The sequence below is a fragment of the Salvelinus fontinalis genome, chromosome 36 (genome assembly GCF_029448725.1).
Source record: "Salvelinus fontinalis isolate EN_2023a chromosome 36, ASM2944872v1, whole genome shotgun sequence".
NCBI classification, from domain to species: Eukaryota; Metazoa; Chordata; class Actinopteri; order Salmoniformes; family Salmonidae; genus Salvelinus; species Salvelinus fontinalis.
Window position 1 is genome coordinate 5,536,420 of NC_074700.1, and position 19,021 is coordinate 5,555,440.

Below are 19,021 nucleotides of genomic sequence, written 5' to 3' on the forward strand. Positions count from 1 at the left end.
GTATTCATCTACAGATGCTATTGAATCAGGCGATGAGGGTCTATCCTTAAAATGCATTGAGGCATATAAGAATAACTCATTTTCAAATTCTTCATCTGACAATACTGATGCAGGTGATGATGATCTGCTTCCTGTCATAAATATGGTTGGTTCTTGGAAATGTTGTAGGTATTGTGGTAGAGGAGAGTCTGGAGACAGACATCTGTACTCATCCACTGATGCTGTAGATTCTGGAGAAGATGATCTGACGTTTGTCAGTAGCATGACTGATTCAGGTGACATGGGGCAATACTCTGATAAAGACTCAGGTGATAGGGGTCTTTCCTCTGTATCTGATACTGTTGACTCAGGTGAGTCTGGTCTCTGCCTAAAGTCAAATGCTTCAGATAGTATGTATTCAATTTCTGAAGTCCCCGAAGTCACTGATTCAGGTGATGATGACCTAGACCTTGTAGACGAGAAAGCAGATTCAGCTAATTCCTGTCTAAACTCAGGTATGGGAGAGTCGGGGGATAGTGGCCTCTGCTCATTGACTGATCCTATAGATTCAGGAGAGGAAGTTCTAGCGTCAATACCCAGAACTATTGAATATTTTGAGTCAACTACAACTTCAGCATCAGATACTGATTCAGGTGACAATGATCTATGATATGATTGAGCAGTTTCGAGAAAGAATAGTGAATATTGGGGTACGGGGGAATCCGGGGATAAAGATTTACATGCTTTCAATGACTTCACTGACTCTGATCTCAAAACAGCCACTATCTTAACTGACTCAGGTGTGAGAGGCCTATATTCAGACTCAGAATCAGATGACAGTGGTCTGTCCTCGGTAACCTCAGTTGATGAAGTTTGACTTTCTCGTTCTGATGTCTGCACATACTCTACGATACTCTCGGCATACTCAAACATACCTGTTTTAGGGGTTTCCCCGACATACTGGGGATCATGTATTGGAGAGACCAGCTTCCAAAGCTCTGCATCGTACTTAAGTTTGTAAGCTGGCACTCTTATTACTGATGGAGGGACATGTATACCTTCATCAGATACCATTCTTGGTGACACAAATGGTTCTTTTGGAGTTTGGGCTAAACCAGGTACTGATAGTCCTTTCTGAGTTTCAGGTTTACTCGATTCAGGAAATAATTGGGCAGTGGAGTTGAATATTATTTGTGGACTTTCAAGGACACCTGATTCAGTTACTACGTCTTGGTCTTTTGAGCTATGCTCACTGACTGATCCAGTTGACTCAGGTGATAAGGGTCTATCTTCGATAGCTACAGATATCAAATCAAGTATCTCAGAAACCTCATCATCTGGTAACGATTCAGGTGATGATGATCTATGATGAAACGGACCAGCTTCACGGAACAATGGGGAATATTTGGGCACAGGGGAATCTGGTGACAATGATCTATGTTCATCCATTGTTCCTGTTGATTCAGGGGACGTTGTTTTAATATCCTTCAACAACATCAGTGATGAAGATGACATGGATCTATACTCTGATAATGACTCAGGCTTCGAGTCCGACTCCTCAACCGGAGAATCTATTGATAACGGTTTATTGTCCAGTTCGGATGTCTCTTCGTACTCTTTTCTTTGTCCAGCATACTCAAACACACCTGTTTTACTACAGTAGGTTTCTCCTACATATTGTTGGTCATTTATTTGAGAGATAAGCTTCCAAAGCTCTGCATCATACACAAGTCTGTACTCTGGCACTAGTATTGCTGATGGAGGGAAATGTATACCTGATGCAGATACTGTTATTGGTGACACAGATGAAGGTTGCGCTACGTCAGGTTCAGATAGTCCTTTTTGAGGTTCAGGTTGACTAAATTCAAATAATGGTGCAGTTGAGGACTCGGTTAATATTGGTGGACTTTCAGGAACATTTACACCTGATTCAGTTACAGTTATTGGTGACACACATAGTATCACGTCTTGATCTTCTGAATGTTGAGCTACATCACTAGTTGCTGATAGAACTTCATGAGATTCAGGTTTAGTAGATTCAGGTTTTGCTGGTTTAGGTGCAGTTACAACTTCTGTAGGTTTTATTGGAGGTTGGTTTGTAGAATGCAGTACTGACTCAGATAGCGGTTTTACAGCAGGAACTTCGGTCACTGATAAAAATGCTGGATCAGTTTCGGAGGACTTGGATTTTTGTTGTTTAGCAGACTTTGTCTTTGTTGACAATGGATTGAGTTTTATTTGGCCATTTTCAGTAGACTGCTGTATATCTAGATGTATATGTTGCATGTCTGTTGAACAAGCAGGTTCTGACATTACAGGGTTCGGTTCAATAGCGTCAAGTGATTCTGCTGTCATTTTCACATTTTCTGGAACAAGTGTCGTAGATTTTGGCAACTTTACTTTGGTCACAGATGGAGAAACAAGGGGTTGAAAGGATTTCGATTGAGTCAATGCTGAATAAGTGATCTCCTTTTCAAAATCTAAAGCTTCAGGTGAATCTGGTCTATGCTCTGTACCTATAGACTCCAGAGACATTGGAACACATTTAGTGTCTGATGATACGGATTCAGGTGAAGAAGATCTATAATCAACAATTGAGTCTGGTAATAGGTGCCAAAACTGAGGTATAGGTGAGTCAGGTGATAGCGCTCTATACTCATCTATTGATGCCATTGATTCAGGTGATGAAGGTCTATCCTTATAAAGTAATGAAAGTAATGGTGCGGTTTCATAATCTATATCTGAAAACATAGATTCAGGTGATGATGATCTACAAAACGTCACTAAAGCAATGGGTTCTGATTGCCAAAATTGTGTAATTGGTGAATCTGGAGACAGAGATCTGTGTTCATCTACTGATCCTGTAGATACAGGTGATGATGCTTTGATATCGTTCAGTAACATCCGTGATGTAGCTGACATGGGTCTATAGTCTGATAAAGACTCAGCTGACAGGGGTCTTTCCTCTGTATCTGATACTATTGACTGAGGTGAGTCTGGTCTCTGCCAAAAGGCAAAAGCCTCCAATAGTATGCATTCAGTTTCGGAAGTCACTGAAGTCTCTGATTCAGGTGAATATGACCTACACCCTGTAGTAGAGATAACCGATTCAGGTAATGCCTGTCTAAACTCAGGTATGGGAGAGTAAGGGGATAGTGGTCTCTGCTCATTGACTGATCCAGTAGATTCCGGTGATAATGCCCTCTTCTCTAAATACTCACTGCCCGGGGATATCGCTCGGGAAAACTCTCCCCTGTTAGGAACCATAGGTGTCAAGGGCCTGTCCTCTGCTTCTGCTAGCCCTGGTGCTAGTAGACTACTTGCAGCTCCAGGGGCACTTAGGAACGTTTGTCCTGGGGCATAAGATGGTATTTCTGCAGTTTCCCATTCAACCTCAGGGGGCGGTAGAGGAGACAGGGGTCTGAACTGAGGTATGGGCGAGTCAGGCAAGAGAAGACTTAGATCAGTATCGGATGACAGTGACTCGGGAGATGAGGCTCTACTCTCAGTCAACAGTATGGATGAATCAGATGTTGACGGGCAATACTCGGGTATATGGGAGTCAGGTGACTGGGACCGAGACCTATCGTCTGATGTCACTGACTCTGGTGAAGATGATTGGTCATGCATTGAAACTACAATTTTAGTAGCATACTCAGATGCTGAGTCATGGGATAAAGACCTTTTTTTGGTTTCAGAACGTAGAGATACTGGAGCTAAAGCCATGGCTAAATCAGACACTGGAAGAGCTGACACCTCTGCTCGGGTCTCAGCAGTTGAGTCATGTGATATCTGGATAAATGCAGTGCTGACAATGGATTCTACTGTGACTGACTCCGAAATCAGAGTGGTTCTTGACACGTCCGATGGTGTCTGAGCTATTGTCTGTGATTCCTTACCCACCCCAAAGGTGATAGACTCTGGGGTCATGGGACTGATATCTACAGGTCTGAGGTAAAGCTCAGTGGAGATAGTTTCCTGGTCAAGAGTAGCCTGGTCTACATCAATCAAAGGCATGGAGGTAGGGGAATCTGCTGCATAAACCCGGCTGGCTCTGTAAGTTCCGGCTACCTCATCCAATTCCATTGGTGTTTTCTTGGATTCTTCACTAGTTGATTTCTCTACATATCCAAACAGGACTTTGTAAAGTCGGTGCGACACCTCGTCAATATGATCCTCTGAGAATATCTCACATGTCTCTTTGGGGCGTACCACCTCGGAAGCCTGAGGAAGCTGAGTAGACTGAGGAAGTGGTAAATCCATAGGCTCGGCTGTAATACTGACCTTCTCAGAAACCCGTTCAGTTGTCTGAGAAGTCGTAGTGACGGAGGTGGTGGAGAGGTAAGTGTAGTACTCTGTTTGCTTTAGCTCCACAGACAACTCACTGAAGTCTGGCTCGGCCTGGTCACATTCAGTCAGACTGTCCCCAAAGTCGGTCATGGACAATGGACGGCTCTCACAGACACGCTTACTACTTTTAGTGGGTGACTCTTGGTGACTCGTTGGCGACAACAACCATTTGTTGTCACTTTCAGCCTGGGGGGGCTGGATTGATCCCTCGCCCCACTCTGCACCCCGCGGTGCCCCCTTCTCAGAATGATTGACAGATAGAGAGGATGAGGAGGGAGCGGTGGGCCCGTTGTAGGCAGGATCTAGGACGTGAGAGGTGAGCTGGTACGGGGAGGTGCGGTACAAGGTGAAGAAGGGACTTACTTGTTTAAAAGTGCCCATGTGTAGTGACTCAGCCTTCTCTGATCCACTCTGTGATGTACCGCCCACAGAACTGAGGAACGAAAACTAAGTCAAACATCTAATAACATGTGAAGTCTCCCAGAAAAAATTAATTACAGTTATTCTTAAAAACGGTTTATTCCTAGTGATTTTAACAATGCAAATCAAGATTATTTGACTGAACTGTTTGTTTCTGCAACCATACAACATTAGCAGAATATAGCAGAAAAGAACATAAAACCTTTTTAACCATAACAATTTCTCTTTCACTCAATACTTCACTCTTATACTGACTGTACGACTTACCGTGTCGTCTCGCGCTCTTTCTGCAGCTTCTCCTTCTGGGCGTGTCTCAGGAGGCCTGTTACTGATGTGTCTGTCTCCACCCGCCCTGACGTCTCGTGCAGCGATGACATGCTGGAGGAGAGGTCCTCCTCTGACACCATGAAGGGCCCCTGCCTGGACCCTGGCCCACTGGGGGTGCCGCCTGAACGCCTGCCTGGCCGGGGACTGTCTATGTCCTCATGGAGGGCAGAAAAACCTGGACAGGCATAGATATGAACACCAATATTAACATGTGATCTCTTTGGCATAGCTAGTACATTTTGGTTGATAAAGATGACATGAGGTTTACTGTCTCATGATAGTAAACATAGGACATTTCCATTTTGCTTGGTAATACACTATACCTTCACTGTGATCCAGTGCAATGGTCCTCTCAATCTCTGCATAGGTGTGGGATGATGCGTCCTCCTGGGTGGACTTGATTATCTTGGTTTCGATGAGGTGAACAATGTCCATCCTGTTGATCTTGGTGAGTCGTTTGATCAATGTAGTTTCTGTGGAAAGAAATAATTACAGAATAACAAAAGATCATAACAGTAAATAAGCCATTATGAAAATATGAAAATGATCAATTATAAATACTCAGAATAGTCAAAATGTCTATAAATATTCTGAATACAATAAGGATGATATATCAGCATACCTGTGGCATGTTTGCCATCCCTGTCAGTCCAGAGCTTCAGCAGGGCATGGCTTTGGTCCTGTAGCGAGTTGGGGTTCTCAATCCTTATTAGATTGATCCTTTCCTCGCTGAACTCCAGCTCTCGAGCCAGCTCTAGAAAACCCACCCCAAAAAAGACACTTTTCACTGTTAACTACGTAATGTTGATGTTAACATTGTTCAAGGACCACTGGAAAGTGTTTAAATCAACATTATCTTCAGCCTTTATTGTCTTTGACACTCTAGGAAAGCCACCATGCCTGGGGTTCCACTCACCCGTCCAACTGAAGCCCAGGTGGTCGCCTATTATTTCCAACCGTTCCTCTTTCCTCTCGGCTTCATCCTGGGGATCTACTGTAAATGCCACCACAACAGCAGGAGAGTAGTGAGTGGACGGCCAGGCAAAGTCACACTCACGTTAGGAAGAAAACGCTATCTTCAACCGAGCCCATGAGTGAAAAGACGCTTCACTAGGTTTCCTGTGCCATGTAGTTGCTATAATGTTAGATATTTTGAGGTATGTGTCGATAATTAACAGTAACTGAACAGACGTGTATTTGGTGTATAGCTTCTTATTGCAGTATGCTTTTGGTTTATAGGGAAGCAATTCCATCATAAATTATTATCATGCGTGTTTGGGAACTCTAGAAGAAGAAAAATCCCTAACGGAAACAAACTGTATGGAAAGTAGATAGTAGTAGTTTAACAGCTCTGGAAAAATGTTGTATATTGTATATAATTCAGTTTTTCTCCTACAGCCTAATCGGGTTCATCAAACACATTTGATATTAAACCTGACTATGACCTATGACACATTTTCAAGCTAAAACTGACTCTAAATTCCTTAATTGAGTCCCTGACTTTAAGTCAATCTTGAGATTTTTAGAACACATAGAAGGAAAAGAGACGAATACAAACACAAGACTCCACTTAAACACCACAGAAGCAACCACAAAGAGTGTTAACCTACAAAGAGCCTTAGCTACAAGACACAGAGAAGCGGCACCTTTTACAGCTAGCGTGCTAGCGAGAAACAAGATAGAGAGAATGAGCCCAGTGAAGAGGGGGGTACCTTGTCTTCTGATTGTATCGTTGGGAATTCGTTGCATCTGCGTGTCAACAGGGTCGTCCCACAGGGGTCTAATGGGATAGACATCTCCGGAAGTAGGGAAGTGCATTTCGGGAAAAGTCTCTCTCTCTATGACGGAGGGGTCTATGCCGCTGCTCTCGTCATCCGAGATGGCAGCGGTGGCAGCCTCATGCTCTTTGTCTTTCTCGGCCTGAGCCAATCTCTCAACCAGCCTTGCCGCTTCGTCACTAATCTCATTAACAAACTCTATGGACTTCTTGCGTGGCTCGCTTTTCTTTTTGGCGGGGGTGGAAGTCTGGGATGGTTGACCAAGCTTGCCTCTAACTGGCAGCCTGGATTGGAAGCCGAAGCATGACTTAGGCTTGGTGGAGTAATCAACGCTCATGGGACGAACCTGGCCCTTTTTAGCAGATGTCTTGTCTCCCTCACAGAAGCTCTTGGCTTTGGAAGACGAAGTCTTGGGTTTGGGAACTGCAGAGAGACCTGCATCTGTCTCAGACTTTCTCCTCAAGTCCTTTTTTACTGGGAACTTTAGCTTTGTGTCCTGGGAAGACTCAGTATGTTTAACTGATGGCTCAGGCTTGACAGGGTTAGCCTTGCCTTTGACAGGTATTCTTGATTTTGACTCTGCAGAGGGGGTCTCTTTTTTAGGAGTAGCTGAATAGGGGGATGTAGAGGAGGAAGAATTTTTAGCTCGACTTTTGGGGCCAGCCTTGGCTGGAGCCATACCTGGGGTTTTAGTTTGGATCTTTTTCACTTTTTCACTAGAAGTTGGGGTTTTGGTCTTTTCCATGGTTTTGGGGAGTTCTATAACCGAATGCTGCTCCTCGGGAGAGGAGTCAGAGGACTCTTGGTCCTGTTCAGGGTACACCGATCGAGTGACAGTTGTTACTGCTGTCTCAACATTAGCTATCATTGGGTCTAAATAACTATTTTCTACCTCTAGGGGGGTCTCCTCTACAATTGTATCTGGTTTAACTTCTAAAGCCTCAGGAGATACTGGTGATACTGAGTCTTTGTCTTTCTTAGTGGTCTTAGCTGAGGCAGAAAGACCCATTCTAGGGATTCTAGATTTAGAGGTGTCTGATTTAGAAGGGGAGGCTGCTACAGCCCCGCTACCTGTCTGATCGTCCTCTGAAGCATCTTTTGCTTGTTTCTCATCTTCCTCCACTTTTATTTCTAGAGTCAGGTTGAGACCTACTTCACTTTCTAATGGGGCTCCTCTATCTCCTGGCTCTTCTCTGACCTGTTCAGACAGCGCCTCCTCTAGAGGCTGCTCTCCTATCTGGAAGAAGGCAAAGCCCTCGTCCTCATAGGTCCGCTTGGTCATGTCAATAGCTCCGCTCCGGGTCATCTCGAAGAGCTTCCCCTCTTGGAAGAGGAAAGGATTGGGCTCGCTGGTTGGCGTGCTCTCCTCTGTGGGGCTCCTTCCTGGGGTGGTGTCTGGGGTTTCCCCCTGGGAATGCCGGTCCACCATCAGACCCAGGATCTTCTGCTCTTCCTCTTTGACGCGGGCCGCGAAAGCGTCGTCGTCCTCACGCATGGCGCTCCAGGGGTCTGCCTCCGCGCTGGCGGTCACGCCCTTCGACTTGGTTCTGGGAGGTTCCTCTTCCTCATCGTCTTCCTCTGTGTCGTCATAGATACAGATCTCAGGTTTGAACGTTTCCCTTGCTGGTCCGATAATGATGGTCGAGGACGTTTCTGCCTCAGGGGCTCCTGTGTGCCCCCTGTAATCTCCTTTCAATTCATCAGTTATATTACTCTCTACCTGGCAGGGAGCCTTTACAGCAGATGTCTGCAGACTGCCTGCATCTGCCTCTTTCTCTCCCCCATCACCCTCCTTGCTTCCCCTTGAGTTCCTCAAGCTTTCCTCCTTCTGCTCATCGGTTATGTTTGCAGCACCCTCAGAGCTCGAAGACATGGTAGCCATTTGAGCTAAACTGTCTTTGTCATCCGTGTCTTTGTGTGAAGGAACTGATTGTGAGACATGTTGCTCTAAGACAGATTGAGTTTCCTCCACTGCTGCCGTTGTAGCTACACTCTTGGCCTCTGTGTGGTGGACTCCTTCATGCACACCTTCTGGAAAAGGAGAGGGAGGTTGTACTTTAATAAGGGATTCAACAGAAAGAGCTAACTCTGAGGTCTCTTTGGCCCCAGTGAGCTCAGTCTCATTTGTGGACTCTAGTTCAACTGTTTTGAAGCTATCGTCCCCTGCTTCGTCATCTGCTGAGGCACTGATATATTTTCGAGAGTTCTCTTTGGTTCTGGCGTCCTGGTCCATTTCCTCAAAGGTTTTTATTTTGGCTGCCATTTTAAACATCTCCTCCTCTGGAGTGAATTTCCTATGTGCTTCTGACTCATCATCATCTTCCTCCGAGTCTTCTTTTATGACATCTGGTGTGGACACCACAGATAGGAACATGTGGTCGGGGGTTTTAGGGTTTACCTCATAACTTACCTCTTCAGAACTAGGGGTGTCGGGGGAGAGAGGACTCTTACCAGAGCTTTCCATCTGAGACAATGTCTGCTCGATACTGTCATCATCATTGGCACTAGCCTCCTGGTCCCTGAGTAGCCTACTACGCAACACGTCTGGGGGGTAGTCTGTGACTTTGGAGGGTTCTGGGTGGCTAGAGGACCCACTGGGCTGAGCGGGAGGGAAGTTTTTTTGCTCTACCGGGCTGCTCTCTAAGGAGTCACGACAAGGGGATTCCTTGGTTGGGCTGGGTTCGATAGAGTCTGGGGTCCTATGGGAAGAGTTGTCTTCCATGAGGGGACTACCTTCGTCTAGAGAGTCTCTGTGGCTTATGGTCAAAGAGTCGTCGGCTAAGGGACTGAGGGTGTCCGAGTCTTGCTGTCTTAAAGGCAGTTCTAAGCTTCCTTGACGCTCGGTAGAGGCACTAGAAGCAATGGTTGCAGCTAAGGCTGAGGCTAGCTTGTCATCGGGGCTCTCATCATCACTTAGGAAGCTCTCTAAAGTCTCAGAAACTCTCTTTGTAAGCTTTCTCGGTTTAGAGGACTTAGACTCGACCGTCTGAAAAGATATGGACTCACTTGTGGTGCGGTCGTCTGCAGCCTTGCTGGAAGAGACAGGGAGGGTTATTTCATTTGATGGCTGGTCATCAATGGTCCCAACACCGGAGTCTCCAGACTTATCCTTACTTTTCTTGTCATCTTCGACAGCTATAGTAACAGCTGTTGAGTTTTTAGTGGACTGGTCAGCGTTTTTGGGAGAGAGAGAGAGACTGTCAGGGCTTGTTCCAGGAGTTGCTAAGCCCTGGTGTTTGAGGCTATCCTCTGAGCTCAGGTGAGGAAAACTAAAATCACCCAGGCTGGCACTGGGAGAGTCTGCCACGCCCTCATGTTTTAAACTATCAGAGCTATCATTGAGGGCAGAATTCGGAAACTCTATGGTTTCAGTTAAGTCTGACTGGGCAGCAGGACTACCCTCTACAGAGATCTGCCTAAACTGTTGGTACTCTGGATTGTCTTTAAGCTCTGCCTTGATTTCAGCACCAAAATCTTTGGAGTGCTTTCGGGGTGGGTTAATTTGCTTGTCTCTCTCTCTGTGGTGCTTGCCAGGTATGGCATCCAGTGACACTTCCCGTTCATAACAGGTTGACGTGGCTTTGATGGTGGATTTGAACTGAGTGGGCTGTGATTCTGATTCTGTTGTTTCATGCTCTGAAGAGACGGTTTTGAGCTCGAAAAGTCCAGACTTTCTCTTTGAGGGGTCCTGCCCCTTTTGGAAGGATCGCATGAGCTCCCTTACTGACATTGTCTCCTCCAGCTTCTCAGACTCAGTTTTGGGGGACTTAAGTGGACCCTGTTTAGCGGTGCCTTGTTTTGCGGGGCTCTGTTTTGGGATGGTTCCTTTTGCCTTTTGTGGTATTTTGCTCTCCACAGCAACATTTGAAGGATTGGTGCTAGTTGGCTTTTGGCCCTTTTGCTCAGCCTCCACTTTCTGCTGAAGGGCTTTGACTTTGTCTTTTATGGATCCAATGGGGGTCTCCTCTACTACTGGGGACACAGGTGACACTGGTTTAGGGTCTTTGGGTGCGCTCAGGAGAACATCCCCATCGGTAGATTCTTGCGCCTGTTCCCGGTCCTTTCCTTTCCTCCTGACTGGCTTTTGTAGGTCAAAAGCAGGAGTTTTGATGTCTTTCTTTGTTGTTGTAGTTGTTGTTGTTGTTTTTGTTGTTGTCATGGTTCTTTTTGCGCCTTTGCGCAGGACTACCTCTGTGAATTTCTCTTGGACCGCTTTCTCCTGGGCTGTTGTACTGGTGCCCTCAGGTACATCCAGGAGATATTCTTTGAGTTCACCACTCAGGTGTTTGACCATCCCAGACACATCTTTGATTGCTTTAGGTCTGGGAATCCCTCTGTTGACTCTGACTTCACGTAGTATTGGTTCCTGGGGTTCTAAGGCAGCCATATGTTTGGCCTCTTCTATCTCACAGTCTGAGAGGAGGACCCACTCTTCATTCATTCTGGCTGCTCTTGGCGCCTCCTTTGCCTCCTCACCCTCATAAGTTCCGCTCCTAAGTATCTTGCCCACTTTCTCCAAATCCTCTTTGACCTTCTCCATGATTTCAAACGGCTCGCCCTGAACCTCATCAGCCCCTTTTTCCAGACCGCTCCCTTCCATGGAACTGGATTTGTCTGTAGAATCCGTGGTTAGGATGGCGGTCATTTTGATCAGGTCTTGTTTCATCTCAGACACATCGGAGAGGAGGTCCGGACTGGCCAGAGCCGTAGAATCTCGGATCAAATCTCTCTTCCGGACCGTAGTCTCCGTTGACGTAGTGTCTTCATCATCTTCCATTTTGGCAAAAGGACAATTAAGGAGCAAAAAAATAATAAATTGAAATGAAAAGGAGACAGATATTGGAGAATGTGGTCAGGACAAGAACAGGAACAGTACAAACTGTCAGGGTTCAAAGGGTAAGTGGGGCCACAGCGGCAACTACAGAACGCATCAAAGAAAGGGGGCTTGGATTGACTGGGTTTCTTAGGAGGCAAATACTGCAGCAAAGCAAAAAGCCAACTAAATCATAAAGATGAGAAGGGAATGAGCTGGAAATAACTTGCTTATACACATAGTCAGCACACCCACGCTCACAGCACAAAAGCGAGAACACATCTAAAATAAGTACAGTATCAAACCAACGATGAGCAAGAACAGACACCAACAAATCAACAACGGATAAGGAAACAGGGACACAAACAAAGGGATAACAACATATAGGTAGACAGACATCTCAAGATTGTTTACAGACAGAAAAAAAAAACAATTATTTAAAATAATTTTTTCCTCAGAGAAGAAAGCCAGTGATAGCAAACTGTTGGGCGATGGTTTGGTGTGCTCTTTGCTATTGAACAGAACAAACCATTTTGTTCCTCTACTGCTATGGAAAATAAAGGGTTCTGAACCAGCATCAAACTGGTAAACTAATTTAAGGAAATTAACAGGAAAAGCATAATTGATATAAGGGTAGGGCATGTGGTCTTTTTAGAGGACTGTATCCCTTCCTTATACTAACTTTGGTCTAGCTAAATACACTTTTTGAAACATAACTGAAGAGAAAAATGTAAATCATATTAAGAGTAGCAACATTGTAATAAATACAATTCAAATAGCGAGGGAAAAGGAATTCAAAGATCAATGTTAAAGCAAAACAAAGAGTCAAAAGAACTCTCACACTTGACACACACCCAGACACAGGAACACACACATACACACTCATGTAAGCCAAGTTATTTCCATGCAAAGCAAAGGGGAAAGTTGACATGCAGCCTTTTGTGAAAAGTGAATGGGGCAAATGTAAAGTGATTTAGGTAATAAAGAACTATAATGTGCCACTAGCACGTCTGCATTTTGTCTTTATCAAGAGAGGTTAATTTAGGTATTCCCATTCAATAGTGTGGTGAAATGTAGTCTACTATTTTCTCATAGCCTACAACTGTTAAAGGTGCAGCAAAATAATTATTCCAAGTTACATTTGTATGCAAATTGCCACATACATTACACATACATTGTCCAATGTAATGAAGCCAAATTGAACAAATAACATACACAACATCAGTTCATGTACAATGTATGTATTACTGTACATGTATGTTTTGAAGGTATGTGCAATATTTTCCATATTCTACATATTGTATACAGTGCCAAACACATGTAGATATCCAGCCAGCTATGCTGAGGCACTTGACTATGATTAATGATTAATTCATTAATGAATTAGAGGCAAAGGGAATATAAAAAACCACATGGGCAGGGTATGAACGAGGGGATCGGGAGGGGTAGAAAGCTAGACTACAGTTTGCTTTGCCATTCAGGTACTACAGTAACTTGGGGGGGGGGGTTACTATTCCGTTGTCACATAAACATCACCACAGTATGAATGAGAGTTTGATTCATGTGCGTAGTATCTCTGTTTGAACTCTCTCTCTCCATGTGTCCCAAATTGAAAACGTCAGAGGAGAAAGCTAACACGAAGACACCGGTGCAGCGATGTGTCAATTGAGATATTGAAGATGTTTATGCCTGATGAAGTTGTTGGCGTAGCCTTGCCTTGGTGGGGTGGAGTGACATTTTGTGTTGTTTTGTTTTTGTGACAAAGAGAAACATGTAGAAGTTAAAGGGCTTTGAAAAAGAAGCGTGTGTGTTACAGCTTAGCTAACACGGGTGATATGAAGCACAATATTTACGCATTAGGCTCTGGGTATCATTCTGTATTGCTCTCTACAATAGTCAACTAGCATAACATCATTGGTCATGTCTAAATCTATGGTATGGTCACGACGCAATTATCAAAGCAATGTCATATTCAACTGGTTGAGTAATGCAGCCATATTATAACAGTTCAAAGTTAAACAGCAAGAGTTTAGAAAGTTTTAGTATAGTTTAGGGAAAAAAAGCAGTTAAAAGTGTTATCAAAAAAAGAGTAAATGACTTACATTTCTCCAGCTTCCTGCTGACCTGTAAAGAGGAATACAAAAATTGCACTCACTATTAATACCATTTCCATCACCGTGTAAGAAAAGAAATGTAGGCAATATTATGTACACATTTGCTACCTTTGCTACAGGAAGAAAATAAGTAATTGGACATAGAACTACTATCACGACGAATAAGACTAGTATCTAAAGATACTCTGCTACGAGTGACAAGCACGCTGATGAGCAGTAACATGGAGTATGCGTTGCATGCCTTTCTAATACCTGACATGGAGCTAAATGACAGACAAAATAGTGAACGTCTAGCAACATGTTTCTGGCCTGAAAAAAAACAGGTACAAATAAAACAGTTAGTGGGGGGAGAAGAGGGGTACAATATTACCTCTTCCTCAGCCTCTTGGTCTGAATCAGATTCCTTTGGGGTGCAAGAAGCAGCAAGAAGCAGAACGAGACAGATAGACACATAGAGAAAGGTAGAGGAGGGGGAGGAAAAAAAAGAGAATGGGCAAAGCGATGTTACCATAGCGACAGACTTGAAGGTTTGCGGCCAATCAAATGTTGTTTCGGGGAGGGTGTCGGGGTCAGAGTAAACTTGAAAGACCTCTCAAAGGAGAAGGGATTCATGTTATACTTTAAGACAGCTACCAGCACTCACATATAGTAATGCTTGTTGCTTATAATAAATCAAATCACAGTTAAAAGGTGTACAAATGATTTTGAGAATACAAAACCCCAATTCAAATTTGAAGGAAGATAGCATGCTATGAGCATGACACGAGTGCAGATTTTGCATGTTAGTATGCAAGCAACACACTGTTAAGAAGGTATTATTGTACCTGTGGGAAATGCTAGTTAAGGAATTGAATACTCAGTTACTCTTGAATACACAAGTCAATCAATCTATTTGACTTAAGTCAGCAATGACGAACACTCAGGCATGCAATGGTAACTGCTGGTGTGCTATACAGGACCCAGATTTGTCCTGGTAAGGTCACATGATCAGGAACAATTCCAGGTCCTAGGTGTTTCCTAGGCTGTGTGTTTAGGTGGAGTTAATGTTACAGTGTTCTTACCTTTGAGTAGGATGGTAGTGTGATGTTCAGGTTGCATATAGCGTTGTGGGCCAGACTTCTATAAGACCTGGGCTCTTTCATAAAGGACAGACGGCCACATGGATCCTGAGTGTTGTCTCGGATCTGTGGAATCATCGACATCATTATCGTCGGTCAATCAATTAACATACAGTTTACGATACACGACTAGTTTGTAATAAAGTAAATGATATGGAAGAGTGTACGAATGATGGCCCAGTAATACCCACCTTGATGAAGAGTGCCAGCCTGTTCTCTTTGAAGGCAAAGAAGCTGAAGAGATGGTGCTGGCCACTCTTGGTGAGAGGGACCAGATTGCCAAAGCAGTCTGCATAGATGGGTTTGCCCTCCAGGACCTGAAGAGAAGCACACATCAGACACATTTATTTTAGCTGAGGTTAGAAACATACCAAACCGATCCCTGTTAGTAATCTACGGTGATTTACTAAGCCTTCACACTTTACTGGCAGTTTACTACACCTTTCACTGGAGAATACAATATTTACAGAAGGGAATACTACAGAAAGATAGAGCTTAAAGGTACATCCCTCCTAGCCCTAGCCCTTGACCACACCTCAACCATGACACCCACCTCTACGTCTCTGCTCCTGGCCACCTCTGTGAAGTTCTCCTGTTGCTCGAGGGTCTTGTCCATCTTGTCGTCAGTCATGCAGAAGCAGCGGAGCCGCGCTTCAATGGGGTCGTGGGTCTTGGCGAAGATGACGAACTTGGCCATGTAAGGAACACAGATGATCTCCCTGTAGACCGAAGTGGAGAAGTTTACTGACTCCTGCGCCTGCCGACAGTCTATCAGCCAGAACCTGGCCGACACATTGGTCGTGAAGGAGACACAGTCGTTGATGAACGTTAGGGGCGTGGTTCCTGTAATGTCCTCCCATTGGGCCGGCGTCGTTCCACCTTTGAAGAAGAATACAATTGAAAAATGTTAGAAGGTTAGCTACAGACATCATGGTTTGTGTGTGTCCCTGCAGTGTGTGTGTGTGTCAGTGTGTGTGTACACTTTGTATGTATGTATGTATGTATGTATGTATGTATGTATGTATGTATGTATGTATGTATGTATGTATGTACAGTGGTTCCTCCTTTAAAAGTTGCGTCATACTACAGCACACCTTGCGGGCTGCTGCAGCATTCAATATACGTTATTTAATTGGCAGTAATTTTTTTACGTTAATGCAAGTTAGTGCTAGTTTGACCACCAGAGGGCAACTTTGAGAAGCATTTGATAGTCTCCCATATTGCTATTACTAGAGAATTTAAAACCTTTTTTGTAATAACATAGTACATGGGATTGATTTTAAGAAATGTGGCTTAATTAATTTGATTAATATTATGGTGTTTCTATTCCAAGAAAAACAAAACCCTCAGGGTTTCCGTTAGAATGGAATGGAAAATATTGCGCTGTACAACGTGACGGTCGAGAGTAGGCTACAGCTTAAGAGGATTGGAGGATTGTAAATTAATATCTAAGGGGCAGAACATTTCCACACCCTAATTGTAGTGTAACCAATACTCATTTTGTCTATGGTAGGCCTACAGTATATCTAAAAATATTTTTTCAATGACGTGACTCTCCGCAAATAATTACATTAAGAGGATTGGAGGATTCTAAATGAATATCTAAGGGGCATTTTTCGCAAGGGCAAACCTGATCTGTGAGAATATCTAAGGGGCTTTTATATAATTCTAAATGAATGAATTAATAATAATCGCTTTGTTTAAAAAGTAACGATATTTTTGAGATTTTGTTTTCATTTAACCTAGAGTGATCGAGAAAAAGGCAATTCTTGAACATGGGGTGAGACATTCTCACTCATTTGTAAATAAAGCCAGTTTGTTATTTAGAATAATTTATTTCTGGAGAAACCTAACTTGATTATTTAGCAGACATCACTTGATTATATTCAGTCAATATCTTAAGAATATCATGGAATATAATTGAACATTTTCTTTCTCCATGTTTGTCTCAGAGCAGCGCAAAATGGTGTTGAAATAGATGCCCACAGCTATATATATACATATCTGTCCCGCCCTGACCTTAGTATTCTTTGTTTTCTTAATTATTTTGGTTAGGTCAGGGTGTGACGAGGGTGGTATGTGTGTTTTTGTCTTGTCTAGGTTTTTTTTATATGCCTAGGTGTGTGTGTCTAGTCTAGACATATGTAGGTCTATGGTGGCCTAGATTGGTTCCCAATCAGAGGCAGCTGTTGATCGTTGTCTCTGATTGGGGATCCTACTTAGGTTGCCATTTTCCAGTCTGGTTTGTGGGTTATTGTCTATGTGAGGTTGCATGTCTGCACGCATTGTTTATAGCGTTCATTTTGTTAGTTTGTTTAGTGTTCTTCGTGTTTATTCGTCTTACATTAAAAGTATGTATTCACATCACGCTGCGCTTTGGTCTCCTCACTACGACGTTCGTGACAATATCGATATTTTTTTAATTATTTCGTTTTCAAAGAAACAACAGTGAGCGATTGTAATCTGAATAAAGGCCCCAAAAATATTTAGAAAGGCCAAAATATAGCCCTGCTAATAGCCATAATGACGCTGTACAACGTGACCATGTGTGTTTGAAAGAGCATTTTCCAGTAAGCAACAATTTGTTTACCTTCATTAGACAACTTTGTTCCAATATTTCTGTAATTCACTGATATTTATTCCCATAGTAATTCGTTATGGATCCATAACTAAATCAACATCTGCATTTTGAAAGAGGATTTTTATCATTATTTTATTAACGAAAGCATAAAGATGTTGACAAAGAAATACAGTACTGTACAGTGTATGCTTTTACATTTGGAAAATAAAGCATTTAAAACATTCTGAAGATATAAGCCACTTGCATTTGTTTATTAGGCTACTGTGCAGTCTGACAAGTAAACATAGCCCACAATACATACTGTAGTAAACATGGGAAAGTGCCTAATTCCTTACATAAGGGAGAGCAGGCCATGTCCAGACTTTCTCAGTGACGGGCAAGCGGGAGACTGGGGTTCAATTCCCCGACTGGGAGGAAGGAGTAGGCTGTCCTTGTAAATAAGAATTTGTTCTTAACTGATTCCATATGTGTTATTTCATGGTTGTGATGTCTTCACTATTATTCTACAATGTAGAAAATAGTAAAAATAAAGAAAAATCCTGGAATGAGTAGGTGTGTCCAAACTTTTGATTGGTACTTGCTTAATTATATAGATTAATATTATGGTGTTTCTATTCCAAGAAAAACAAAAAACCCTCTGGGTTTCCGTCAGGATGGAACGGAAAATTTGGCACTGTACAACATGACGGTCGGGAGTATAGTACTGGGCTATTTAGCTGAAGAATCCCCATGTCGTGTGGGCAGGGCATGCGGGAGACTGGGATTCAATCCCCGACGGGGAGAAAGGAGAAGGCTGTCCTTGTAAATAAGAATTTGTTCTTAACTGACCGGCCTAGTTAAATAAAGGTTACACTAAGAGCATAACATTTCTGCACCCTCATTTTTTTTATTCTAGTCTAACCAATACCCAAACGGAGATTAAGTGAAACTAAAAATCTCATTGATTTATCAAGACCAGTCCCCATACTTGTCTCAGAGCAGCGTGAAACAGTGCTGAAATAGTTGTAGGCTATTGCTTCAAATCCTATTGCTTCTTACTTCAATATGCTCTTTAAATAATTAAGATCTACATAACTTTTAACAGCACATTACTCAACACTAGTGAGACTCATCTCACCTAAGGTAGGCATTATATCGAAAAATATGACGGGACTCTCCGCCAATAATTACATATAGAGGATTGTAGGATTCTAAATTAAAACCAAAAGCCACCTCATGGCAACAATTTGTTTGCCTTCATTAGACAACTTTGTTCCAATATTTCTGTAATTCACTGATATTTATTCCCGTAGTTGGATGGATCCATAACTAAATGAACATCTGCATTTTGAAATAGTTTTTTTATCATTATTTTATTAATGAAAACATAAAGATGCCATTATTAGCTACATTGTTATAGTTTGAACGTGCAGACTGGCACTAAGAACAGAACAGCGGGAACGTTTCCCTAGTCAGCGCCATTATTAGTGCAATGCCCCATAAATATTTTGGAGAGGATTTTGTCTTCAAATAACGCAAAATAAGCGAGAAAAAGGCCATTA

General features: G+C 43.1%; 1 protein-coding gene across 3 annotated transcripts in view; it reads right to left on the minus strand.

Moving 5' to 3' along the window:
- Positions 1 to 19,021, minus strand: part of LOC129835071 (ankyrin-2-like) — a 167,629-nt gene that overhangs the window by 24,869 nt on the left and 123,739 nt on the right. For 2 of the 3 annotated variants that reach the window (XM_055900424.1, XM_055900425.1), the window contains 11 exons: positions 15,453 to 15,778; positions 15,091 to 15,216; positions 14,843 to 14,965; positions 14,152 to 14,184; positions 13,770 to 13,791; positions 6,789 to 11,624; positions 5,993 to 6,070; positions 5,699 to 5,830; positions 5,400 to 5,549; positions 5,017 to 5,251; positions 4,693 to 4,762 (listed from right to left, as the gene is read on the minus strand). In XM_055900424.1, the coding sequence (XP_055756399.1) occupies positions 4,693 to 4,762; positions 5,017 to 5,251; positions 5,400 to 5,549; positions 5,699 to 5,830; positions 5,993 to 6,070; positions 6,789 to 11,624; positions 13,770 to 13,791; positions 14,152 to 14,184; positions 14,843 to 14,965; positions 15,091 to 15,216; positions 15,453 to 15,778 (6,131 nt within the window). The remainder of the gene's footprint in view (positions 1 to 4,692; positions 4,763 to 5,016; positions 5,252 to 5,399; positions 5,550 to 5,698; positions 5,831 to 5,992; positions 6,071 to 6,788; positions 11,625 to 13,769; positions 13,792 to 14,151; positions 14,185 to 14,842; positions 14,966 to 15,090; positions 15,217 to 15,452; positions 15,779 to 19,021) is intronic. The other variant, XM_055900426.1, reaches the window with a different exon arrangement.